General features: G+C 39.1%; 1 protein-coding gene across 2 annotated transcripts in view; it reads left to right on the top strand.

Moving 5' to 3' along the window:
• ntn4 (netrin 4) overlaps positions 1–11,122 on the top strand; it is a 37,858-nt gene extending 26,736 nt beyond the window's left edge. Inside the window, exons 6-10 of one of the 2 annotated variants that reach the window (XM_051953510.1) lie at positions 4,363–4,576; positions 5,801–5,895; positions 6,231–6,299; positions 9,197–9,370; positions 10,040–11,122. In XM_051953510.1, coding sequence (XP_051809470.1) covers positions 4,363–4,576; positions 5,801–5,895; positions 6,231–6,299; positions 9,197–9,370; positions 10,040–10,179 — 692 coding nt within the window. In that variant the 3' untranslated portion in view covers positions 10,180–11,122. The remainder of the gene's footprint in view (positions 1–4,362; positions 4,577–5,800; positions 5,896–6,230; positions 6,300–9,196; positions 9,371–10,039) is intronic. The other variant, XM_051953516.1, reaches the window with a different exon arrangement.
• The last annotated feature ends 3,702 nt before the right edge of the window (positions 11,123–14,824 follow it).

Below are 14,824 nucleotides of genomic sequence, written 5' to 3'. Positions count from 1 at the left end.
AAAATATGTTGAACTAAATGATGGACAGACTTCTTGAATTATCTGCCCTGCAGTAATCGTCACTGTTGATGGTTTTTGCATCATTTTTATTTAATTTTCAGACGTATTGTTTGTCCAAAATCCAAATATTCAACATCACAAATGCTGCAAATGCACATATTTTACAGGCAAACTTAGACTGATATTTCCACTTGATGAATAAGCTTTTGGGAATGTACTTTCTGTCTGTTTCAGACTCATGGAAGCATTAATGCGTTTCTAGTTTTTTATGAAGGACAGTTCAACATGCAAAGATTTGCAGTCGACCGTGATGTAAAACAGAGAGAAAGCAATAAATCCTCGGGTTAGAGGGGCTAAAACCAGACAAGGTTTTGCTTTTGTGTTTGATAAATGATTTACACAAGTAATGAACTATGAAATTTAAGATCTTGTGCAGGTTTCGTCTTTTCTCTTGTGTAAACTCTCTAATAATGGCATGAAATGACATGAAGTCTACTTCAAAAGGGGCTTTAGAAATGTACTTTACAAATTCAACTTCCTTTTCTGGCAGTCAGCAAATTTTTATTACAAACAACCGTAACTACACAGGAGAGATTTAGTGTGTTTTAATCATTAAATGCTGAATCAGTAATTAATGAAAGTACGCTTGAATGTGCATCAACTAATTCTGCATCTTCAGCTTTAGTGCTAATGTTAGGACATTAACCCTGTAAAACCCAAATAGAGAAAAAAATTAGCCAAATAATTGAAATAAAACAAAGAAATTATATATAAAATTATATTTGTAAATAAATAAAAATTACTTATAGAATTATATATATATATATATATATAATTCTATAAGTAATTTTTATTTATAAGTAATTTATATATATATATATATATATATATATATATATATATATATATATATATAATAAAAATAAAACAATAAATATATAAAATATGTGTATATTGTGTGTAGTGGGTTTTACAGGGTTAAGCAGCAAATAAATTTCAATCTACAAGCCACAACAACTTTGACTCACAGACGTTTAACAGAGCTGCATATTTTTATTTTTATGGTGAGCAATGTATCTAAAGAACTCATTAAAGTGCTCATAAAAAAATGGGAAGAAACAGAGCATCTGAGATCAAGAATGAACTTTAATCTGTGTTTTTAAAACCATGCAGTCGTGTTTGTTTGCAGACGTGCAAATTTAACTACATGTCACAAAGTTCGGTCTGAAAACCCCCGTTGATTTACAGTTGTTGTTTTTTCTCAGTTTTTCTGCAATCAAAGGCAGCATTAGTGATAAAAGAAGGAGCTTGGAGGGCTTCTGGGTGTACAGTAAGCAGTCATTTACTGCCAGTCAGGCTTCAAGCATCATTAAACCGAAGAGAAATGGCTCCAAACGACATCCCCTCTTTGTTTCCATCTCCTCGTCTTCTGCCTCTCCTTCACCACGTCTCTCCCTCCCGTCTGGCCCCGAGATAGGACAGATTTATGTGGGGAGGCCCGACACCTCCTCCTGAAAGGCTCCGGGTCCCAGCAGACAGTAGTTTTCTCAGACTGCCAGTGGAAACATGGGTGGGTGTTGCAGTGTGTGTGCAGTGTATTGTTTTTGGAGGTTGTTTAAAGAACACCCTATCAGCACACAATTAGAGGGGACACGAGGGAGGGAGAGAGTGAGAGTTTTCCTGTGCACTCCTGTCTTTGTGAGGACCAGCAGACCTTGAGGACATGCAGGCCGGTCTGAGGCTGTGTTAGGGTTCAGGTGAGAATTAGGACAGGATTTGGTTTAGGTCAGGGGTGTCAAACATGCGGCCCGCGGGTCAAAACTGGTCCTCCAGAGGCTCCAATCCGGCCCTCAAAGTGTAAAAATTCCAGAGAAGACATTAACTGCGGATTGTAAATTAGTAAAATTATTGATTCAAAATTATTTCTGGACCATGACAAGTTGTTTTGATCATAAAGTAAAATACTAGATTGTTCTTTTGTCATTTTGTGTCTAATTTTTGTCACATTTTGTCTGGTTTTTCTTATTTTTTCTTTTTTTCGGTCTGACTTTTGTCTTATGTTTTTGTCATTTTGTTTCTCATTTTTGTCACTTTGTGTATATTTTTGCCATTTTTTGTCTCATTTGTGTCATTTCTGTAATTTCTTGTGTCATTTTTTGTCATTTTGTTTCTCACTTTTGTTGTTTTATGTCTTGTTTTTGCGGAACTGAACTAAGATAAGTTTGACACCCGTGGTTTAGACATTTAGTTTTGATGAGTATGTCACAAAGAAACAGAGATAAGAAAATAAGAGAACCCTTTGATTGCAGCAACGTCACACAGACAATAGAGCAGGGGTCGGCAAGTAGATGTGGCTTCGGGACAAAATGTTTGTAAACAATCGAACAGCGGGCCAACCTGCGAGGGGCTGCGCTCCGATTCCGCGAGCGGGGGGGCGATACCGCGAGCAGCGGAGCTTCTACAGCTGATCGCTGCTGCTTGGGACACACGTCTCAATTCTGATCACAGATGTATTAAAAATGACTCCCGAGACACACACACGTTTTGCACACACTGTTGCTCAGTGAAATCTGGCTGGTACAACCGTGTCCGACCAGTAGCGCAACCGCGGAAATGCCCGGCAGCAGCCGACCACGCGAGTTTCGTGTTGCGGTGACGGACTGGCTTGGCTCCGTGCCAAATCAAATTTTCAAAATCATCTGGCAGGCCAGATATTATTCCTGACGGGCCAGTTTTGGCCCACGGGCCGCCAGTTGCCGACCACTGCAATAGAGCGACTGATACTTAAGTGCTGGTGATAAATTATAATCTGCTCGTCAGCAAATGTGTCGACCTACAAGACCTTTCGACTCACTGCCCCACTGATATGGTTTTGTTTTCTATTTTTATTTTTATTGCATCACTTTTTATTGTTTTATTTCTTTGTTATTATGTGTACTTCATTTTCTATCGACGATCATACATCTGTCTGATTTAAATGTGACATTTCATCCAACATCACAGTGAGACTTTAGGTTTTGGCTACCACATTACGATAACATTTAGATAAATTATCTTAGCATTTAATTTGCACATTCCTCCTTTGGTTGTCCCTGTTGTTGGTACTTCAATCAAAGTGCTTACATGTAGCCACATTTTTAGTTTTATTTTACCTCTTGTTCTTTGTGTTTAGTGCTAATTAGCAAATGTTTAGTGATAATTACAGAATGTTTCATTCTAACACATTAAACCAGAGTGCCATTATGCTAAGCAGTGCTAAACATCAACATGTTAGCATTTAGCTCTTAGCATCATTATTGCACTAAAGTGTGACCTCACATAGCCACTATCATTTCTACAGACTCTTAAACCCTCGTGTCGTCCGTGCGGGTCAATTGACCCATTTTAAAGTTTTTAAAATGTGCAAAAATATATATATATTTTCACAGTGAAAACTCCAACATTTTCAAATTTTTTGGGGGGGAATTTTTGAACATTTTTTAGTGTAAAAAAAATTAAAATTTTTTAAAAGACCATTCAGATAAAAAATCAACCAAAATCCAGTGAATTTCACTGTCAAATTTGGGGATTTTTTATTTAAAAAATGAAACTTTTGAAGGAAAATTTTCAGGAATTTTTTTCCTGAAGATTTTGAAAATTTTTATAATTTTGGGGAAATTTTTTCTGAATTTTTCTACTTTTTTCAGACAAGGCAACAACATTTTTTGGTAAGGACAACACAAGGGTTAAAATCAGCTAATGGTATAATAGAAAAAAATCTACAATACTGGTAATTTCTACACATTAACACATTTGGCAGTGAATTACAGGACGTTAGCCATGTTTATGATATTTTGAATCTGTTAGCATACTAACATTGGATAATCAGCACTGAATAACATGCTAAATGTCTTTGGTTATATTGTAAATGTGGTTTAAATGATGAAATGTAGCTTTCAAACATCAACATGTCATAAAAGATAAATGTGATGCTTTGGTTTATTTGAAATAACACCACAGTTGTTCACTTTTGTTTGACATCCGTGCTCTTGTTGATTCAAAATTAGAAACACATTTTTGGGTGTGTCGTGGTGAGCCAGTGGTTGGGAAACACACCATTTAGCCACACTGCTGATGGTTTGATAGAGACCAGAGACAGTTTTGTAAATCTATCATCGCTCTGTGATTCCTGTTTTAATCGACTGTGAGCTAAAACTCACAAAAATGTTGCCGCTGCTTGCCAAGATTTTGAAATTTCTGCGTCTTGTGAAGAAAACAAACACATCAAAAGCAGTTTCAATCTAATGCAGTCTTTATGTTCATGACTTTTATTGACATTATTATCTTGTTATGTAAATTAATTCCACTTTTTCCCCCTCTTAGCATGCAGCTGTCACCCCCTGGGCTCGATGCCCTTCCACCTGGCTGACGGTTCGCTCTGCGACCCTTCCAACGGAAACTGCATCTGCAAACCTGGAGTAGGCGGAGCCCACTGCGACAGGTGCATGGTGGGATACTGGGGCTTCCACGAATATGGCTGCCGTCCGTGCGACTGTGCAGGAGACTGTGATCCGTTTACTGGAGACTGCATGTTCGGGTGAGTAAAAAGACCTTTTCTACTGATAAATAAACTCACAACTATGAATGCAGAGGCCGAATGAATGAATGTAACCGATAGCAGAAACACAGAACTTCCTCTGCCCAGTTCTTCAACAACCAATAATTACATAATGGCACTAATTAGCTTATTATGAGCTCCACTCCCACACAGCACATAGAGCCTTTGGGCCACTGTTCATAGTCACTGACTGTTCAAATGTGATGGAAGTTTCTTATCGGCAAAAAAAATATGGAGCTAAAGCGGTTTAATTCATGCAGATAAATGAGATTCCAAAATAAAAATGATCTGGATTATTAATTGTTTTTGAAGACTGGAAATAATACATTGTCTACACTGTAACACAGAACATAATTTTACAGAATTTATCCTTTTTATTCTATTATTCTGTCATTAAAATTACAGAAATGCACTGTGTAAATGTAAAAAAAAACAACAAAAAAACATTTCCATTTTCCTCCTAAAATATTTTCTTTTTATTTGAAACTGTTAAAACTATAAATAAATTTCTAAAATCAGATACCACTGGGGATGTCAAATAAATAAGCTAAATAGAAGTATAGGGTGGGAATTTATTGTATTTTCATCAGTGTATAATATAAATTAATCAGTTCAAATCCAAAAAATAAACATGATTTAATTTAAAATAAAAACAATTGAAATTCTTGAAAATACAACAGTTGTTTTTTTGATTTTCAGTTATTTCTTTGTTTTGTTCTTGTCGTTTTCTGTCTCATTTTTGTCATTTTGTGCTTTGGTTTTGTCATTTCGTGTCTCATTTTTGTTGTTTCGTTTCTCATTTTTGTCGTTTCGTGTCTCATTTTTGTTGTTTCGTATCTCATTTTTGTCGTTTTGTGTCTCGGTTTTGTCGTTTTCTGTCATGATGTCATTTCCTCCTGAAGAAAAGACTGGCAAGACTCCAAGGCTTTCTGAGTTATTTAATATAAAGTGGTGTTTGAGTCAAGTGTGGATTTCTAACATGTCAACAGGTTTACTACAATATCTTTATAAATAACTTTCAGCTTTAATTTCACTCAATTGTATGTAGAACATTTAGAAGAATCTTTGTGTAAAAATGCCATGTGGTGTTTGGTTATAGGCGGCCATGTTGATTTTAGGCCTGAAAACAGCAAAAATGTCGACTATGATACAAAAAGTCCCTCAGTTGTATATTGACCTGATGATGATGTGTTTTTGTTGCAGCTCTGATCTGGATCTGTACAACCTGGAGGGAAACTCCAGCGAACCGGTGAGGATCTTCAGAGCAGACGAGCTCTTCTCTGCTCTCCACTACTCAGGTGAGATACAGAGACTGTGTGTGTGTGTGTGTGTGTGTGTGTGTGTGTGTGTGTGTGTGTGTGTGTGTGTGTGTGTGTGTGTGTGTGTGTGTGTGTGTGTGGTCTCAGATACTGTACATGGAGTCCTAAGAATGCAAGCTCAGTGTGTGTGTGTCCAGAGAGGAATGTGCCTATGAAAGCTGCAGTTACAGGGTGGTGGTGTAGGGGGGCTAAGAGAAGGGACACTTGGACACCGTTCACACACACACACACACACACACACACACACACACACACACACACACAGAAGTTATTTAATTATGTTACAAATCTGTGCTTGTGTTTGCCCCCTGCAGAGAAGTGTGAGTGCAAAGAGCAAGCCCTGACCAACAGTAAACTCTTCTGCACCATGAACTATGCCTACGGTGAGAACTCCTCCACACACACTGCACCTCATCAGCAGATCAGTCAGACAGTCCAAAATGAAAAATATCCTTAAAATGATTCATTTCTTTTCATTTTTTTCATTGTAAAAGAATAATTCGCTTTCATTGCAACACAGATGTGTTTTAAGGTCAAACAGTGTGCACCTGGCTTGAAGTAATCATAAACCCACCTGCACCCAATAGGGGGAAATTCATTTTTGAAAATGTGAATTCTGATTGAAAATGGACCCCGAGACAGTCAAACCTGATCGAAAGAAATGTGGATTTGGAATAGCTAGTAGTAGCAGCAGAAATTCTGGTATGCTTAAAGTTTTCCTGAAGGTCTGAAAACAACAAGAAGTGATGACATCATCAATACAACATCAGTTTTCATCTTGTACAACTACAGCAACGACAAACACTCATTAGCTCATAACTCTTACCAATATATGTGGGCTATATCACTAATTTTGTGACACATGTCCTGTCATGCAATTAACACATCATGCCTGATTTTATTGTGATATCCCATTGGATGCATTCTCAAATGCAACAAGGCTTTCAAATGTAAACATTGTCTGAACAAAATAGGAAAACTACTTCAACTTAAAGCTCGTGTCCGGAGTTTGAATCGCAGCGTCTCCCAAAACACTGTTGGTCCCACCCTCCCTCCGTCTGATTTCACCCCTTTATTTGTGCACGCGCGCAGTACATGAGAGGAGTGCCCGGAGTGCTGCAGCATCTTGCCTGTTTTTTTGTTTTCCACTCCTCTACATTTAGTATATTTAGTAAATAATAAAGGAATTACGTTAGAATGCTGTATTGAGTCTAACTTGTCCTAATACCAAAATAACATGAATCTGCTAGGACGAACGAGTAAAGTTTCAATATGTGATTACACTCGTGTATCCCTCTCGATGACGTTGTTTATCAAACTTAGTGCATTTACGCGTGTATATGTGTTACATTGTTTATTTATTTCTATCTAGAGTTCAGAATTGCATGACTCCTCTGACGAAGAGTATGTCCCAGACGCCCCAACATCTTCCTCCAGAGGTCGGGCATCTAAACGAAGCCGTCAGGCGGGCTATGGAGGCCGTGTTTGGGGAGCGACGCGAGCACCCCGAGCCAAAAAACGTCCTGCAGTCTCTTGGCCTGACAAGCCGTGGGATTGGTAACTTTTCTGGAAGTTGCTGATCCCTGATGCTCTCTCCTCCACAAGCAAAACAAATGTGCGCGCGGTTGCGTAGTGCGTAGCTCGCCCACCTCTGCATGGGCTTGCTTGCTGTGCGCGTAACCGTTGATTGACAGCATGACAAAGCTGAAGCTCGAACTTGATTGGTCGGCAGCGACCGGCACTTTTTGGAATAACATGGGGGTCTATGAGAGGAAGGCGGAGCTCAGGAATAAATTTTCATATCGCGTTATACTAACTTTATATTATAGTATCGAACTAGACTAACATATTTAAGCTTTGTTAAACAATGATACATAAATTGAAAACAAACGGAAACTCCGGACACAAGCTTTAAGGTATGGGAAAAAATGCCATATTTATCTTTTTTTTAATTGTCTCAAACAACAGTCTCCCTTCCTCTGTGAGTCCAGGAAGTGCCGGCAAAATCCAGGCATTGTTTTATCGGTTTTCATGATAGGTAAAAAAACAATAAGAATGATATTGACCGATACCAATACCGATATATGTGGGCTATCTATACTAATTTTAGGTAACGTCACATGTCTCCTGTCACGGAATTAGCATGTCATGTCTATTTTTATTGTAATGCCACATTGGATGCCTTCCCAAATGTAAACATTGTCTGTGCAAAATAACTTGAATTATGGAAAAAAATGCCATATTTATGCCTTTTTTAAAAAAAATTCAATCGTCTCAAACAACTATTCACACTCTCCATGTGTCCCTCCCTCTATAATCCAGGCGTTATTTTAATGATTTTCATGGTAGGCAAAAAAACGATAACGATATTGACCGATATTACATTTTCCAATATTGGGCTGATATTATTGGTGGGCCGATATTATTGGACATCCCTAGATGGCATATGTGTCCGCTCCACTTGCCAGCTAGTTCCACGTAATGACAAAACGCCGCAAGTTGAGGACGTCGTAAACCGAGGACCTTCTGTACTTTTAAGCTAAATTTCGGAATGCTAACATGCTGACGTTTCGCAAGCATAATGTAGCATGTTAGCATTGTTTAATAAAGGCAAAACACAAAGGATAACAGAGGGAGGTGGTTATTTTTTCTTTAATTTTGTAAAAAGCCCTTAGATGGCACTACATGCTAAGCTAAGCGGATCAAAGTTGTTAAGATTCATCCTCAGGGGAACGTGAATGTTAGAACAAGTCAACCTCATGGTGGCACTGGAGGGAAAATGAAAGGATCATCAGGGTTATCGGGATTCATCCTCTGGGGATCATGAATATCTGTTAATAGTGTGAAAACCCCTGCAATAATTGCTGACATTTATCTGGCCGCTGTTCTTACTTCATTTACTTTAAATATTGCAGCATTCAGAGAAATGATCAATCGTTTCATCGCCTCAGGGGGGAGTGTACCTTATCTGGATTCAATCTCAAACTGAAAAAAAGAACCTCGATCAGATAAAACTACTTCTTGAAATTTGTCCAGCTACCAAAGACGCAGCCACATAGCACACATGGTTCCATATCAGCCTTCTTCTAGAGTTCATATTAACCTTTTGTTCCATTTTAGTGGAAACAGTCGATTCCTCTTCTGTTCTGTGATTCAACAAGATAGAGTCTAGACTTAAGGTTCAAAACAGCCGAGTTTTAGTTGTGGTATTGTCTCTTAAAACATCCCCCGAAGCTTCCTGAAGGTCTCATTAGCGCTCGTCTGTCTCGCTGTGTCTCAGTGCTGAAGGTGAAAGTGTTGTCAGCCCACGATAAGGGCTCCCACGCCGAGGTGGAGGTCAAAGTTCAGAAGGTGCTCAGTCAGAACACCAAAGTGAAGATACAGCGAGGCCGAGTCACCCTTTACCCCGAGTCCTGGACCGCCCGGGGCTGCACCTGCCCCATCCTCAATCCAGGTCAGACACAGACACACAATGGGATATCAGAATGCTTTTTGTTCGTTTGTTGAAATTCATCCGGCAGTATATTTGTTTCTGTGCAAAGAGCCTCTGAGCTTCGTCTGTCAGAAGAGCTTTAACCCTTGTGCCGCCCTGCAGGTCAAATTGACCCATTTTAAGCTTTGAAGATGTGGAAAAAAATAAATATTTTCACAGTGAAACTTCTAAAGTCCTCATTTTCAACATTTTTGGGAAATTTTTGAAAATTTTTTAGTAGAAAAAATGAAATTAAAAAAAGTTTCTTAAGAACATTCACAAAAAAAGTTATTTTTTGTGAATGTTCTTAAAGAAAATACAACTTTTACCGATATACACGAAATCACTTTAGATATTTTAGGATTTTTTTTTTAATTTTTACTAATTTTTAAAAAAATTTTAAAAGAATTTTCTTGCCAGATTTGGGAGACTTTTTTAAATAAGACTTTTAAGAAATTTTTGGGGAATTTTCTTCCTGAAGGTTTTGCAAATTTACAGAAATTTGGGGAATTTTTATGCTGAATTCTCGGATTTTTTTCAGACAAGGAAACAATATTTTTGGTGCCTGTAAATGAGGACAGCAGAAGTGGTAAAGTTGAAGTTTTAAAAGTTCAGTCCAGAACGTCACTGATCTTTGATTTCGCTTCTCAGGGGTGGAGTATCTGGTGGCGGGGCACTCGGACCGAAAGCACGGCCGCCTCCTCGTCAACATGAAAAGCTTCGTGAAGCCTTGGAAAGCCAGTTTGGGCCGCAAAGTCCTCACGCTACTCAAGAAAGACTGCAACTGGTAGACAGATGGCGAAAAAACACTGGAGGAACTGGTGACGTTATAGATGAGACTGTTTTTGCCGTGGATTTTCCTTTTCCCTCCAGGTGTGGATTATTAGGTCGTATCAAGGTCTGGCAGCGGTTTCTGAACAGATGATTGCATCCCTCCAACGAGAGAACACAAACCTAGAGGTGAACTGCACCGGCTGAAAACACGCAGGACGTAATTTTACCAAGACATCTGTCTCGCATCTGAGGGAGCTCTCATTCTTGCATTCTTATGTGGGATTCAAGCAAAAATTTCCTTTGCTGTTGCCGCTGGAAGCTCGAGAGAGAGGAATTCAGAGGAAACGTCCGAGAGCTCCCTGGACCCTTTAACATCCAGCAAAACACAAACTGCTCCTCGGCAGCACTTTAGCCTCAGACAGACTGAGGGGGAAACGGACGCACAAAGCGAAGAGGATTAAACTCACACATGATTCGCTCACATAAGTGTGAGTGCGCTGCAGAGACACAATGTGCAAAAGCACCTCTGAGTGACGCTCAACAAGCCATACAAGCCACTACAGGTGGATAAATCTTAGCCAGTCCAGGTGTGCCTGTGTTGAAATCGGAGCGAATGGGTTTTACCCCCAACGTGAATGTATTTGCCTGCCTGTGTTTGTGTGAATGACGAGGCCAGAGCGGTTGAATGCAGCGCTAGAATACGAGCACAGTCCAGATTCAGTCCAGCTCTGAAGCTTCTCCGTACCGCTCCAATGTTTATGACACAGAATTATGTGCATTGATTCATCTCATATTTACACTCCTATGCTGAATTCAGAAAATTCTTATTGTTCCTTCCTTCCTTTGTGCTCTTGTACAGTATTATTTGTATATATCTATATAAATATTATTGCTCATCTTCCGCCCTCTCTGTTTAATTGTTTTTTGTACATGGTAATATTAAAGGAAGACTCCAGCTTACTACAACTTCGGTCTTATTTTTGCTGTTTGGCCATCAAATCTATTCACTAAAACAATAATTTGGACCCTCCTCTATGCAGTAATGACTTCATTAACCCTCCTGTTGTCTTCATTTGCGGGCACCAAATAAAAATTTTTAGCTTGTCTGAAGAAAATCCGGAAACTCAGGAAAATATTTCCCAAATTTATAAATATTTGCAAAATCTTCAGGAAGAAAATTCCTTAAAAATTTCCCTTAAAAGTTTTATTTCTTAAAAAAAAAACCAATTTAGCAAGAAATTAAAATTTTAAATTTTTTTTAAAAATCTAAAAAATGTAAATATTTTCAAAAAATTAATAAAAATCTTCCAAAAAATCCTAAAAATATCTGAAGTGATTCCATATATATCAGTAAAAGTTCTAAAAATTTCTTTAAGAACATTCATAAAAAAATCAACCAAAATCCAGCAAATTTTGCTGGATTTTGGTTGATTTTTTTATGGATGTTCTTAAAGAAGCTTTTTTTTAACATTTCTTTTTTTCCACCAAAAAATGTTCAAAGATTTCCCAAGAAATTTTGAAAATGTGGAAATTTTCACTGGGATTTTTTTCCCCCTAATTTTTAAGCTTTAAAACGGGTCAATTTGACCCGCGGGACAACATGAGGGTTAAAACAAGATCGTTTCAAGATTGTTTGACTTAACAAGATATTTAAGATACATTGTCTTAAAACAAGTCTCTCCATCTTGCTGAAATGTCACTTGTTAAGTGAATTTATCTTAAATCAAGTGTTGTGAGACATTTTCACTAAAAATAAGACAAACAGACATGGTAATATTTGGAGTTTTTGCAGTGTAGCAGTTGATATAACTGCCCGGGCCTTGAAATACTTCACATAAATCGGACAAAAATATCCTTATCGCGCCGCTCTCTTTCTCACACGCACGCCTCCCATCCCTCCGCCTGTGTCCCTGCAGATTAAGTCATCCATCAGTCTCGCTCCCAAAACACTCTCCCCTGCATTCACACAGCGCCACAGAATGTAGACCATAACAGAGAGGAGCACACACGCTCTGTTTGGGTTTAGCCGGAGCGCGTGTTTTCCACTCACTGTGACGTGGTTGGCCGAGAGGTGTGGACACATTCCTGGCGCGTCGAGCGGCGCTCCGCGGCAGGCCAGGTCGGAGGTCACTCACCTGTCTGCCGGCCTCGCCTCGCCGACGAGAAGGCGAGCGGGAGTGGATGTTTTCTCACAGCTGAGGCCGGATAGCCTCTTGTGCCCACATTTCCTCGTCCGTGGCCCACTCACAGATTGGTGGCAGAGAGGTCACGGCTCCTCTTAGCTTCTCCCGAGCTGTTTCCAGACAGCAGGGGAAGGGTGAACGGGTGCAAACGGGAAGAGGAATGTGACCAGAAGCACCGCGTCGCTGCCAGCAGGGAAAGTTACAAGCATGTTATAACCTATGAAGGACATTGCATTGACTTCTGGTTATGGTTCCTTGTCACATCTAGCTTGGCTTCCATCCTAACATGGCGCAAATTAGAAGCAAATTTGCATAAAACCGACAAAAGAAATTCCACTGGGATGACTAGGTGGCCCTAAATTACCCATCCACTGTCATTAAAACAGGTTCTTTTGTTGTTTCCGGTCTCGTTTTTGTCATTTTGTGTCTCGATTTTGTCATTCCCTGTCTTGTTTTTTGTCATTTTGTGTCTTGTTTTTGTCATTTTGTGACTTGGTTTTGTCATTTTCTGTCTCGTTTTTGTCATTTTGTGTCTTGTTTTTGTCATTTTGTGACTTGGTTTTGTCGTTTTCTGTCTCGTTTTTGTCATTTTGTGTCTCGATTTTGTCATTTTGTGTCTCGATTTTGTCGTTTCCTGTCTCGTTTTTGTCATTTTGTGACTTGGTTTTGTCATTTTCTGTCTTGTTTTTGTCGTTTTGTGTCTCGATTTTGTCATTTCATGTCTCGTTTTTGTCATTTTGTGTCTCGTTTTTTGTAATTTTGTGTCTCATTTTTGTCTTTTTGTGTCTCGGTTTTGTTGTTTCCTGTCTCGTTTTGTTATTTTCTGTCTCAATTTTGTCATTTTGTGTCTTGGTTTTGTCGTTTCCTGTCTCGCTTTTGTCATTTCATATCTCGTTGTCATTTCCTGTCTTGTTTTTGTCATTTTGTGTGTCATTTTTGTCGTTTTGTGTATCGGTTTTGTCGTTTCGAGTCTCGTTTTGCCATTTTGTGTCTCGTTTTATCATTTTGTGACTCGTTTTTGTCATTTTATGTCACGGTTTTTAATAAAAAATGACTGGATGTCACTAAAATGTCAACTAAATAACCATCTGAATTTAACAAGAACCACCGTCTAATAAGCTAAACAATAATAAAATGAGCTTATTCAAAAAATATTTTGATTGTGTTCTTGTAATTAAATTGAGATAATCATGACAGATATTTCTTTTATGGCAGTATATCAAATTTTATATGGAAAATAACAAGTTGTGACCACTTTCAAATAAGTTACCCATTACAAATTGTTCATAAGTGCAGCACCTGAGTAAAGTTAATTAGTTACGTCCAACCACTACCTGTTTACCTGCAACGAAGGTGTATTTTGCACCAAATCCTTACAGTTTACTTTCTGGAATGTGGACCACATACAGACATAAACAAAGGTAAACACATGCATGCAGCTCTGCAACCTGTTTTCACTGAGAGCTGCTGGATAATTTCAGTGAAAGGAACCCATTCCGGTGGTTTCACAGTGGTGTGAACGCAGCTGGATACGCTGCTGGTTTTGTGGCAGCTGAAAACACAGGTGCTGCTGCAGCCAGGAGGAAATGCTTCACAGCCTGTAAACAAACACATCTCTGTAATTTCTGCTCCTCAGATTTACGGCTCTGCTCTGCTGGTGAGGCTGCGTGTTCACGTTGATGTTAATGTCGGCCACCTGACAGCTTCTGGTGTCTGATCTGTCTCTGATTGAGTGTCCCAGCTTGTCATGAGTCCGTCTGTTGTCATCTGCAGCCTCATTCATAGTGACTCCATGACATCAGGCCCTTGTTTGCGTGGCTGTAAAATAATCAGCGGTAGCGTCTCGATCGCTCTGCTATGTCAACATCGCCCTCCTTGTTCTGGCTTGCTCCTCGTGTTGAGGAACATTCCTGATGCGTGTCTCCATGCGTGTGTGTGTTTTCATGTGCAATTAAGTATAACCAAGGAGCATGAATGGTTTCTGAGGACAGGGTTGAGTATTTTTAGGTGAACGGCTTCAGTGGAGGAGTTCCAGTCTGGTTTCCGTTGCCGCAATCTTCTCATTTCCTCTGTGAGTGAATCACAGCTGATGGGATAATACTGACCACATGACTCACTTATCCAGCACACACTTCCTCCGACTATATGGCTGAGAGCAAATCCATCCTTTTCTGCTTCTTGTGTTCCCCTCCTGTCCTCCTCAGAAGCCAGCTGCTTGTGAGTTTAAAGATAGTATTTGATGTTTTGATGCACTAATAGCCCAGTTTTTGGATGTTTTGATGCTTTAATATCCAGGATTAGTTGTTTTGTTTCATTAAAATCTCATTTTGGATGTTTTGGTGCATAAATATCCCAGTTTGGGATGCTTTGGTGCATTAATATGCAGGTTGGTGCACTAAATTTGTGCTTTCTACTACTCTATCCAGTTTTACAACAAACCATCTGTCTCCTGCAACTGACTCTACCCATGGAGTAAGTT

Source organism: Acanthochromis polyacanthus, chromosome 1 (genome assembly GCF_021347895.1).
Source record: "Acanthochromis polyacanthus isolate Apoly-LR-REF ecotype Palm Island chromosome 1, KAUST_Apoly_ChrSc, whole genome shotgun sequence".
In the NCBI taxonomy this organism is placed as follows: Eukaryota; Metazoa; Chordata; class Actinopteri; family Pomacentridae; genus Acanthochromis; species Acanthochromis polyacanthus.
This window is presented reverse-complemented; position numbering and strand designations above follow the sequence as displayed.